The following is a 13,275-nucleotide window of genomic DNA, read 5'->3' on the forward strand; positions in this document are numbered from 1 at the left end:
ATACACTATAAGTACAATAATAAACGTGACCATTGGTCGCTTACCAAAGTTGCAACCTTTGTTCACGACTTTTGGTCCAGTGACCAATGGTCTTTGCGTTTATTATTATACTCATTATAGTGTCCCTTCTATTCGTATTATTTACTATCAATTATTTATTATTAATATTTTCTTTTATTATATAATTGTTAATTCTTTTGTTATGTGATTATATATGTATGTATATAAATAAATAAATTAATGTGTGTATAATACTATAATGTGAATTGAACAATAATTAATTTAAGAGATGATTGTGTACACACATATATATAAATGTAAAACTGAATAATTACATATTTAAGAGATAATTGCACGCATATTTTTTTATTATTAACAAATTATATTAGATTTGTTTAGGAGTTATTACATCTATTAAAAGACTTAGGACATCAAGACAATAATTGCGAGTTCTTGATATTATGAAGAAGTCAAATTTAAGTTGTGAAGATATTTTGGAGTTTTCCAATGGTTGTTGAGGTTTTATGTGTCTTCTAGTGTAATGTCCCTACTACTTCAATCATTTCTAACTGAGATTGACCTACAAAATTTGTTAGCAAACTAATTAAATTTATAAGGTTTAATATTTATAAATTCTCTGGTGTATACATAATCCTCAATGATTCTTTTAAATCAAGCTTTCTAACCCTCTGGGAGGATCCTCTATGTTCATGGAGAATGACCCTCGATTATTCCACCATCTTCCTTGAGCTACTATTCAAGTTAGGCTTAATAATCCTTTGGGAGGATTCCCCATGTTCTCATAGAACCACCCTTAGTTAAACATCATTTTTGAAGGTCATCTCTAAAGACCTACAAGATTTTCTCAACAAATCCACTACATTTCCCTTCAATAGATTCTATTATATCAAATATAAATCAATACTATTCCTTCATTTAGAATGATCTACATTTATTACTATATTTATCTTTGCAATAAATCTTAATTGTGGTTCTTTGGAATCCTTACATTATAAATATATACTAAATTTAAAAACAATACTATTGCTACGTATTAGTTATAGTACCAACTTATGTAACTAAGTATTCCCTACCATTAATATTCCTAAGTATAACTAAATACTACTTCATATTGCTAAATACTCCTTACGATATCATTAGTGAAAGCTTCACATACATACATACTTACCTAGTGACATCAGCTCTTGACTTGGTGTACAGTGGTTCCTATTACTACGTAAGTTGTTGTCTGAGCTAAACTTGCTGATCACCCTTATATGCTTGATCAACTTTTTTGTGTGATGAGAAGTGTGTGCTACTCCCTGAACATGTGGATTCTTCTACAGGTCAAGGTTTTTAGTATCGTGCCTTTATTTATTATGCTCCCTACGTATTTTTTCTATCGTCCATCCTCTTTATTTGATGATGTGAACCCATGTGTTGTCTAGTTCTATCACTGCATTGGTGATTATGTCCTTTAATTTTCTTAATCGACACTTTTAATACTATATGTCATCTACACTTTTCATTGTCCTCTTGTTATTACCTCTGATCCATTCCTCCAATAATGCGCAAACCGTGATCGATGTTCTGTCCCTATCGTGCCCTCCGTTCTATTATATGTGTGTGTTTCTTATATGGACACCGCCTTGGGTGGTGTCGGTTAGAAAATATATTTTAGTAATATCTAATATATTTTAATGTTTTATATTAAATAATAATGTTTAAATAATATTAGTATTTCACAATATATGTTTAACAATATAATATTTAGTATCAAATCATAAATATATATATACACACACACATATACATGTTTGTTGTCTTCTACTATTTTATCTAATTTTTGTTTATAATTTCTATTTATTGGTTAATAAATAATCTATATCTTATTTAAATCTATTGATGCATTTATAAAGAATCTAAAAATAAGTACTTGAAACATATTGTGTGGTTTATACATAAATTTGGGCTTATGACACTCTGCACTTCCCAATTTTGCTTGTCCTCAAGCAAATACTTAGAAGTTAAATTTCGTGCCGTAGAATATCTTCCTCTTATTTCACAGAGGGGTAATCTCACAATGTTAGCACAAGTTGATTACATTTTATGTTCATGTTCATCAGTCTTTGTCCTATTTCTTGGATTCCCATCATTGCCTATCTCTTCTATTTGGTTTATTTTTACTCTCTTACACTAATGGTCATGACTCCAATGACCCTTGCATTTAAAACATAGGTTCTTCTTTAGTAGTTCCTCTCTTTGCTCGCATCAATGTCCCTTGGTCCACGGTTCATGACGTATATAACATGGTCTTCCTTGATTACTCTTTTTTGATTCTGCACCTTGTTGGGATATTGTGGTTAGGAAACCATTAGGTCTTTCCTTTACATTTGACTCAACATTTTTTGCTTTTCTAATGGCTTCTTCTAGACTTTGGGGTTCAAATGTTTTTATTTGTGCTTTAATGGATTCTTTAAGTCTATGAATATGTACGTAAGTTGCCCTTGGTATAAATTTGGGACCATTATGGCTAGGTCTTGAAATTTATTGGCAAACTCCTCTACCAACCCTGCTTGTTTGAGACGAGTTAGTTCTTGGTAGTACCATTCAAGATCTTTTAGATCAAATATGTTTATCAATTTTTGAGTGAATTCACTATAAGTAGTAATTTTTTTGATCCCCAAATAATTTTGGCCATAGTGCCACCATTTGTGAGTTGACCCCCTTAAATGAAGAATGACAAATTTAATAGCACCTTTTTCCATCATAGGACTATATGATAGATATGTATCTAACTTTTGCACCCATGATTTAGTTGTCTCCTCCGCTGTTCCATCATAACATGGTAGTTTTACTTTATTTACTTTTTCCTAAAGGTCTTTATCTTCATACATTCCCTTTCTATTTTCCATAATTTTTGCTTCATAGTATTCTTTAAATGGTATAAGTTGTCAAGTATTTGGATCCAAGTTTGCATACATTTGTGCAATTTCTTCCACACTATTAGTAGTTGTTCCTTCTTTTGTAGTAGGCTCTCTCCTTGGAATAAATGAAGGAAATGTATCTCGTAGGATTGACCTTTGTGATGAGGGCTCATTTTCCTCATGATTAGTATGACAATCTCTCTGTGAATTAGGTCTTTTACTTTGATTGTTGTTGTCACTCAATTTTTGTATGGCTTCGAGTAGCATTTTATAGGAGCTTTCAGCTCTTTCAAATCTCTCATTAGTTTGTTCCATGAAATTTCTCAATTCTTGGGCTAGTTCCTTTTCAATTGTTCTTAGATGTGTTGATGTGCGACTACTAATTTCCACAGGATGGAAGGATTATGCTATAATACCACTATAATGCTCCTATTACTTCAATTGTTTCTAACTGAGATTGACCTACAAAATTTGTTAGCAAACTAATTAAACTAATAAGGTTTAATATTTATAAATTCTCGTGTCTGCATAATCCTCAAGGATTTGTTCAAATTAGGGTTTCTAACTCTTTGGGAGGATCCTCTGTGTTCATGGGGAATGACCCTTGATTATTGCACCAGCTTCCTTGAGCTACTATTCAAATCGGGCTTAATAATCCTTTGGGAGGACCCCTTGCGTTCTCGTAGAACGAGCCTTAGATAGTTAGCCATCATTTTTTAAGGTCTTCTCTAAAGGTCTATAAGATTTTATCAACAAATCCACTACATTTCCCTTCAATATATTCATATTATATTAAATATAAATCAATTATATTCCTTCATTTAGAATTATCTACATTTATTACTATATCTATTTATCTTTCCTATAAATTATCTTAATAGTGGTTCTTTGGAATCCTTACATTATAAATATATATACTAAATCTAATAACAATACTATTACTACATATTAATAATATTACCAACTAAATGTAATTAAATATTTCCTAACATTAAATATTCCTGAATAACTAAATACTAGTTCATATTGCTAAATACTCCTAACAATATCATTAGTGCAAGCTTCACATACATACATATTTACTTGGTGATGTCAACTGTTGACTCATTGTACAGTGGTTCCTATTACCATGTAAGCTATTGTTTGAGCTAAACTTGCCAATCACCCCTATATGCTCAATCACCTTTTTTATGTGATGAGAAGTGTGCGCTACTCCCTTAACACGTGGATTCTTCTACAGGTTGAGGTTTTAAGTAACTTGCCTTTATTTATTCTGCTCCCTCCATATTTATTCTATCATCTATCCTCTTTATTTGATGATGTGTACCCATGTGTTGTCTTGTTCTATCACTGCCTTGGTGATTATGTTCTTTAATTTTCTTAATCGACCCTTTTAATACTATATGACATCTACTTTTCGTCGTCCTCTTGTTATTACCTCTGATCCTTTCCTCCAATAAGATGCAAACTGTGATCAATGTTCAGTACTTATCATGCCCTCTGTTCTATTATATATATTTGTTTCTTATATAAACACCACCTTTGGTGGAGTCGGTTAGAAAATATATATTAGTACCATCTACAATATATTTTAGTGTTTGATTTATTTAATAATATTTAAACAATATTAGTATTTCACAATATATGTTCAACAATATAATATTTAGTATCAAAATCATATATATATATATATGTGTGTGTGTGTGTGTTTGTTGTCTTCTACTATTTTATCTAATATTTGTTTATGATTTCTATTTATTGGTTAATACATAATCTATATTATAATCTATTGATACATTTTTAGAAAATCTAAAAATAAGTATATATACTTGAAACCTATTGTGTGGTTTATACATAAATTCGGGCTTATGACATTTAGGAGCCGTAATGGTTTCGTATGGAGGTGTTGCATCAAAGCCACTAGGAGCGACTGTTCACACCCATCTATCAAAAGGGAATGCACCTGAGTCCACTAATGTTTTTCCATTTACCCAATGGTTGTGTAAAAATCTTTGTTTTTTTTGAGAACTAATTGTATTCATCTTTTTCTTGAAAATCATCCTTTGGATAAAATCCACTTGAAGGGATATAAAATTCTATAGTACTTTTATAACATATCCTCCCATTTACAAAATTATTTAAGCTCCCTCTTGAATTGAAGTAGCAAAATATGAACTTTTTAACCATTTTCCATATGCTTCTAGTAAATGTAATGGGATCATCAAGTTAGTAAGAGTCATTTAGTTATGCTAAGGTTCTCCTTATTATCCATGCATTTAAATGGAATATAGCACATATCATTTTGCTTGAAAGAAACAACTTGTGTTTATGGAAAATTTACTTGTATGCTCGGTGAATTTAACATTTGATAATCTTGAGAACATCTATCTCAAACTAAGATTGTTGGTTGAATTGTCTATAGGATCTCTCAAATCCCTGTTCACAATGAGAATTTTATGTACATTTACTTCTTGTCCAAAAAGAATCCATTATTATATATATAGTTTTAATCATTTACGTATTGTTTAACATGTTCCTTTGGGAATTAACTATTTTCCATTCTACAATTTAAAGGATCACCTTCTTGAGTGGTTTCAAATTAAATACAAGGAGGTGTTTACTATGAAAACAAATATCACATGGAAGATTTCTTTTCCTATTTGCACTAGCAATAGTATAATTTGTAAGTTACAACTTGATATTTGAATTCTATATTGCAAATCATATATTTTAAAAAAATATTTTCTAAACTTAATTTTTGAGGCATTTGCAGATTATAAATGATGCTGCACAATTTGTTGGCCCCGTTGTTTTAGCTCTTCTTCTCGAGGTTGGTTCCTTTCTTTTGGGTTTTTGTTTCAGATATGAATATCCTAGCTATGAGATTAGAATTGGGCAATTAAAAGGACATTTGCATAACCTTCTCAATGTGTAGAGTATTGATGGGTTTCCTTATATATCTATAGTAGAGATCTGTATTTGTAGTATCTATACACACTATAATTTGGCAGTTAAAAATTAAAGTACTTTCTCGCGACTACCGCGATGACTACCACTTACACTCATGACAACAACTTTCACGATTGCTTCTGTCTAAGTGTTTATCACGTGACCTTTTCTCTTGTCTGTAGTTGACTTAGTTCTTCATGCTTGCATGTGGTTGTGGGCAATATTAGGTTTGTAATGTTTCCATCATAAAATAAATAAGATATTAAAACTTTGTTTAAGGGATTGACTGATTTAGAATATCTCAGGCCTATTTCTATTTTTATTATTTCGTAGGTGTTTGTTGTGTCTTTTGTTTGCACTTAGTTTCTCCCTTTATGGGGTATATAAGTTCATTGGGTTGATTTGTTTAGGGTACATGACTTGAATTGTTTAATTGTACTGCAAATTCCTGTAGGAATTTTGTCTTTCCCATTTTAGAAGTTGAAGATCTTCCCTATTCAGCTTGTTGTAGTTCGGGCGGGATTCGGGCCTGCCCTACTTTTCTTTTGTTTACTGTACTTGGATCTGGAAAATCCGAGTGTCTTCTTTGTTTGCCAATGTAATTCTTGTTCAGTGACAAATTGCATACATTACAAAAATTGGCCAAAGGAAAAATATTTAGTGAACATAATGGTCACAATGACGACTCAGTCATCGAAAAGGAAAATTCTCATCCGATACATTTTTGACTCTCTATTCCAACTGTCCCTTCATGAACAGAGGGACCACATAGAGGAAGGGAATCACCCTTTGGAGAAGTGCAAGAACAACTATGTGGAAGGGGATATATCTTACAAATGTTATGCTGAATTAAGAATGGGGTACTAGGGTGGTGAAAACCTTGGTTATTTCAATGATGATCTCAAAACAAAGTTAACTAAGGTGAATCTATCATTGTTTAATGGATTTGGATCAATATCTGCATAGGCATGGGTAATGAAAGTTGACATGTACTTCCATCTCAACCAGATGCCCGAAGAGTAGGCAATTAAATTCACCGCACCCCATTTGGAGGGAATGGCGCACGAATAGTGGCATCACGATATGGTTACTATTAGACATGACCAAGTAAACACTTGTGCCGAGTTCACAGAAAGGCTGATAGATTGGTTTGATGGAAAAGATCCATAACTCAATTTTAGAGAATTGGCACTATTAAGGGAAACTAGGTTAGTAGACAACTACATCATGGAGTTTCAGAGACTCTTTGTACTAGTTATGGACATCTTAGAGAGACAATAGACCATGTTATTCATGGATAGCTTAACATATCAAAGGATGCATGAAATGTTTCAATCCCAGCACCCTCGCAGAGACTAAAAAAAATGCTCGAAGTATGGCATCATCGTTAGCTTCATCTTCTTGGAGTTACTAACACACCAAATCATTGTTGGCTTCAAAGGATAAAAACTACAAACCCTTGCGAAAAAAGCCTAAAATGGATGAAGCTACCAAATAGGAACTCAAGAGGAAAAAATTATGTTTCAGTTGTAAGGAGGTGTGGGAACTAGGGCACAAATGTTGAGGGAAAGGAAAATACACTACATTGAGGTCATGTCAGACGATGAGGAAGAAAGAATAGGAGGATTTGACACCCAAAGAAGATAACATACATGAGGTTCTTAAGGAGGTTAACTTAAACCATACACATAGAATCACTACACTGGTATGATCTAGGGGCACCATCGCTCTTGTTGACAGCTTGAGGTGCATGCTTTTTAGGGTATAAGGAACACTTGAAGGACAAAAAGTCATAGTAATGTTGGACAATAGAGCCAAGCTTAATTTCATGAACTAATCACTTGTCAAGCAAAGGGGTTTACTAACAGAAGCACACATTGATTTCCAAGTCAAGTTGGTTAGAGGAACACTCTTATCATGCACACACTTATTTCCTCTAATGAGCATTACAATGGCTGACCATGCAGTGATGGAGGCCTTCTTTGTAATGAATCTGGATGACATTGAGTTTATTCTAGGCATCGAGTGAATAGAAACTCTAGATGAGTACACAGAGTTTCAAATGGATGGACTTCTTCGTAGTTGATGGGAAGAAGGTTGTCCTCAGAGGGATGATGAATGAGGGTTCGAAGAAGGTTTCATCCCAATGGATGGAGGCAATCTTCTAGCATGAAGATGTTGCCAGGAAACACATTGCTTCATTTCGACAGAACCTATAAACGGGTAGTAGGTGTACTATCAAGATTATGAGCTCCTAGTCATTTTTGATAAATATGATAGGGTTTTTGCGGGAATTCCACCTAGTTTGATTATCAAACCCTTGACTGAAAATTCCACAAAAGAAAATTGGAGAGAAAATAAATTAAATTGATTAGGGTTTGATTGAAAAATTGTGGATTTAACCTACAATTTTTAAAAGAAAATTTCTTATTAAAAAAAGCTATTATTTTATATTTATAATTGAGGGTTTGAATATATGATATTTGATTTTGCATTAAAATATATGCTTCCAAATATGTTCTTTACAAGAAAATATAACTATATTATTTACATCTATAGATATAAATATACGTGCTTGTAAAAAAAATGGTTCCTGGTAATGTACAAAAAAAGTAGTAAAATACACACACACACACACACACACACATATATATATTAATAATGGTGGGGTCGCATCATTGCTCATCCCATCCCTTCCGATAATATTTATTACGACAAGATTTTGGTACAAGAAAAGAAAAGAAACAATTTTTTAAAAATAAATAAAAAAGGAGACATCTTAATAAAGCGTGCCCCCCTCCCATTACCTACCCATCTCCTACGTAAGGGGAGAGGGAGTGGTAATTAAACCTACCTCCTCCCTATATAGATCTCAACTTTTATAATATCCCTTTAAAAGAGTGAAAGGGGGAGTGGGGGCCATGTAACCCCTTCCCTCTATAAGATTTTTTTAAAATGGTGCACTTAATTATTAGATTTTAATTGATTGCCATTTTTAACTTTATTTAATTTATAATTTAATTTATTTTAAATTAGTTTTTCATTAGAGAATTCATATATGTATATATGTTATTTGTTATTTATAACATTTATGATTTGTATTAAATTTGAAAATAAGATTATATTTTAGAAAAATATATATATTGGATTATTAATTAGTGAAAACTTAATTTGTTATATTTTAATTAGAATATAATTAAATTAAGAATTTATTTATAGATTATAATTAACTTAAAATAATTATTAAATTTCAATTGATATGAAATGGAAAATTTGTAAATGTGAGTAATCTAATGAAAGTTAAAATAAACATATTATTATACTATTTAAGAATGAGCACAATCTTATAGCCAAACTAAATTATTGGAAACAATTGAATTAAATTGTAAGATCAAAACGTTGTATTTTTAGGTATTTATTTGAAGTTCTGTGACATTTGTTTTGGTAGTTGTGGTCCTTTTTGTTAGTGATAGTTTAATGTGAATTGTTTAGTTGGCCAACTAGGACGTACACCAGAGGTTGTTTGAGTTTTCTTTTGTAATGTTTATCTGGCTCGATGTCATGATGTGCTTTGTGTTCTATATTAGATGTTACATTTGTTGTCCTGCATTTTGTCACCACAAAATGTACAGGTAACAATAAGAAACTTTTCAACTTAGTTTTGCATTTTTCTGAGATTAGTTCATTATGTAATTGGTTAGTATTGATCAATCAATCGACACCATTCTATGTAATGAACTCTTTTATTGAAGGCTTTCATCAAGTCTTTTTCTTTTTTCTTTTTCTTAAGCCTATGCTTGATTTTTGAAGCCTTCAACGTCCTTTTTCGCTGTTTTGAGTGTGTGTTTGTTGGTTTTTGGTCTTTTGGTTTTGTTGTAATTATTGCTTTCGGATTTCCCTTCGATTCGGTATATCTTAAGGCTTAATCGGGCTCGGTAGTCAAAAGTGATGACCATTGAAGTACCTAGAAGGTGGACTCTCCAGATGCAATTGCATAATTTGTATTATGTTATATTTTAATGTTGACATTCACTTTTTGAAGAATATACCATAAATTCACTTTATGTTATGTTTTTTAGTTACTTTATCACTTAAGTGATTATAGAGCACTTTATGTTATATTTTCATGTTGAGTTGCTTTTTAAAATTTTCGCTTAAGTGACTTTATTAAACTATGTAGTTTAAATTATTTTTTAATTACTTTATGTTTGATTTCTAAACATCTAAGTCAAATATTGCTTTTTGATTAATATTTGTACATGATATATTTATTATATTGTGTAAATTTTATTTTTGACCTGATTAAGTGATATTTTCTCAAAAATTGATTAAGCATGTGCTTAATTGATCACTTAAAGTTGTGTAAATGCAACTTCCAACCCAATAACATGTTTAAATTTAAAGAGCCTCCAAGAGTGCGATTTGCACTAGAAAGACACTTTAAACACTTAAAACATGTAATAGACCTCCAAGAATGCAATTTGCATGAACTTGGTCTTTTACATGTTAAGTGTCACATGTAAATGCATGGGGAGAGTGCGATTTTGCTTCCAAGGCCCAAATTAATTGCTCAATGAATGTTACATATTGCATATTTTAAAACATGCAAAAGGCCTTAGAGAGTGTGATTTCCTCCTTTTGCCCACTTACGTGTATTTTTAAAACATGTAATGAGTCATAGAGAGTGCGATTTATATGAGCTTGGTCTTTTACATGTTAAGTGTCACATGTAAATGCATTGGGAGAGTGCAATTTTTCTTCCAAGGCTCAAATTGCTCAATGAATATTATATATTGCATATTTTAAAACATGCAAAAGGCCTTAGAGAGTTCAATTTCCTCCTACCCATTTACATGCATTTTTAAAACATGTAAGGAGTCCTAGAGATTGCGATTTGCCTCTAGACTCCAAATGTAAACATTTTCAAAAATGTAAAAGCATCCCAAGAATGCGATTTGCATAGAAAAGAAAAAGGCATGCATTTTAAAACATGCAAAGGCCTTCCTAGAGTGCGTTTGGGCATTCCATCACATACATTTGCATCTTGAGACCACGATTTCAACTTTTTAGAGAAAAAGCGTCCATAAACATGCAAAACAAGGGCATGTTTTTGGTGAGAATGCCCAGATTTCTTCATCCCAAATCATGAAATCTATCTAGATAGGGGCATTTTTGAGTTTTCATAAATGCTCTTTCCTTTGGCGTCCACATTTTTGCATTTTGTTGACAAAAATGAATCATTTCCTTGCATTAAAAGATCACGTATTGAGAAAAAGCGCCCATGAACTTTCATTTCTAGCACAAATGCTTTGATTTCAAGGACACATTTTTTATTCTAGATGTGTTTACAACCAAGAAAGGCACTTTTTTTCCCATTCCTTGCTAAAATGATTCATGTTTTTAATTTGGGAGATCACTTTTTGATGAAAAATGTCCAAATGCATGGTGTTTCTTGAAAACGTATGGCATATTGAGGATTGAGGAATACGTTTCTAGCATCCATATAGAAAAATGCCTCATAGTGTTGGTTCCCAAAACCACAGATTGGAATCCTACGAGTCCTGCCAACTCGATGTTGGAATATCCAATCGATAATGGCCAACTTGATGGAACTAAATAGTGTAGTCTGAGTTCCCTGCACTTCTGGCTTTGCAAAACCAAGGCGGGTTTACCTAATTCTGAACAAAACACTTAAGCCTAGGTTGCCTATAGAAGAATGGTTAAAATATGAATATAACGAAAGTTTTCCGAAATGGCAAGAAATTATAGAAATCTTGTAAACTTGCAAATTATGAATCGAGAATAATAATTGAATATATAAATGTAAAGGTGTTTAAAATTTTTTTATTATGAATGATTGCACAAATGAATAGATTAATTCTCCAAAGAAAAGATACGAAATGATTGCCAGCGTATGAACAATGAATCATGAGTAATATAAAGACCAGTGCCGAAGAAAGGGCGATAGAGCCAATGTTATTAGTTTAAAACATACAACTTCATAAAATCCTATGCACATCATCTATAAACAATTTAGTAATCAAGATGCAACGGATCAAATATACGGACGCAATTTTAAAATAGTCTAGAATGTATTTTAACTCTTATGATTGGGGGGACAAACCAGACACAGATGAGGAAACAATTAAATATTTCATTCTATCTATGATAATTGATTTAAAAATGTAATAATTGATCTTGTGCACTTATCTATCATATAAATTATTTATAGAAATTAAAAATAATTATAAAATACGAAACTTAATAATACTTCAACTTCAAAATTTAAAATAATTATGCTTATAGATTATGCCGGAAATAAAATTGCACTGGAGACACTCCTTATGGATGATCCATGCAATGCAGTTTGATTCCAGAATCGCATAAAAAATCTATTCAATAATCCAACACCCATGAGCTTAGTTCTACATTCCATCTTTGCCAGTTGAAAGAATAATATATCAAAAGTGCATATGAAGTATGCAAAATTTTGGAAAGTATATATGAATTGTATCCATTTATTTGATTTTACATCTTGTATTTTTTAAGTGTGAAGAGGCATCAGCCGAGAGGTTGTACCTTTATGCAAAGTCATGTTTTAATCAAACACCTCTTCTTCTTAATTAATCACTTAATGTATAAGTTTGCAGTTTGCAAGATTTACTTCTAAAAAGTTATCTTCGTTGCTAATCATTATACACCCTTGCTGCCAGGTATTTTGGATGTGAGCATGGTGGAAGCATCGTAACATTGCGCAGTATGGATAGGAGCCGATCCATCATTTATAAGTTCGTAGTTCATTGCTTTGCATCAATATACGGCTCCCAATCTTTTCATAATCCCCTTACTCTTTGGCTCAAGTATCTTATCTCTGTTCCACTTCTGCCTATCGCTCTTCATCGTTGATGTGGAAACTCCCAACTTGTCTTGAAGTGTTTAACTTCTCTCCTTAAAAATTCTTTCAGAGCCATCCTCTCTTTGATTGTCAAGCATCATCTCCAAATCTGCAAGGAACAAATGAGGAATTATTTGAATGTTTTAAGAAGCATCCTCTCTTTGATTGTCAAGCATCATCTCCAAATCTGCAAGGAACAAATGAGGAATTATTTGAATGTTTTAAGAATGCTCTGAGTCTTGAATGTGGTGGGAATTAATCCTAAAGCATGAGACATTTGTTCATTGGGCGCTGATGAGGATTGCGTATAACTTCTGACTCTATATCCGGCTCTAATCATGGTCGAGGGATCATTTTTCCTGCACTTTACAACTTCATAATTGATATCTCTGTCTAGTTTGATAGTTGCTACACAGTCTTAATATGTTCTCGGTGTATATTTCCTTCATCAACGATTCTCATCCCAACTTCTATGTCTAATAGCCTTTTCAACATCTTGTGCGT

At 32.1% G+C, this 13,275-nt stretch overlaps 1 protein-coding gene across 3 annotated transcripts in view; it reads left to right on the forward strand.

Moving 5' to 3' along the window:
- Positions 1-13,275, forward strand: part of LOC149529093 (ABC transporter C family member 2-like) — a 327,664-nt gene that overhangs the window by 125,414 nt on the left and 188,975 nt on the right. The window contains exon 8 of one of the 3 annotated variants that reach the window (XM_089810974.1): positions 5,701-5,757. The exons of the other annotated variants lie outside the window; for them this stretch is intronic. Within the exon in view, the coding sequence (XP_089667100.1) occupies positions 5,701-5,757 (57 nt within the window). The remainder of the gene's footprint in view (positions 1-5,700; positions 5,758-13,275) is intronic. 3 annotated transcript variants of the gene reach the window in all.

The sequence above is a fragment of the Cupressus sempervirens genome, chromosome 11 (genome assembly GCF_028749045.1).
Source record: "Cupressus sempervirens isolate cs-2001-9-10 chromosome 11, ASM2874904v1, whole genome shotgun sequence".
NCBI lineage: Eukaryota > Viridiplantae > Streptophyta > Pinopsida > Cupressales > Cupressaceae > Cupressus > Cupressus sempervirens.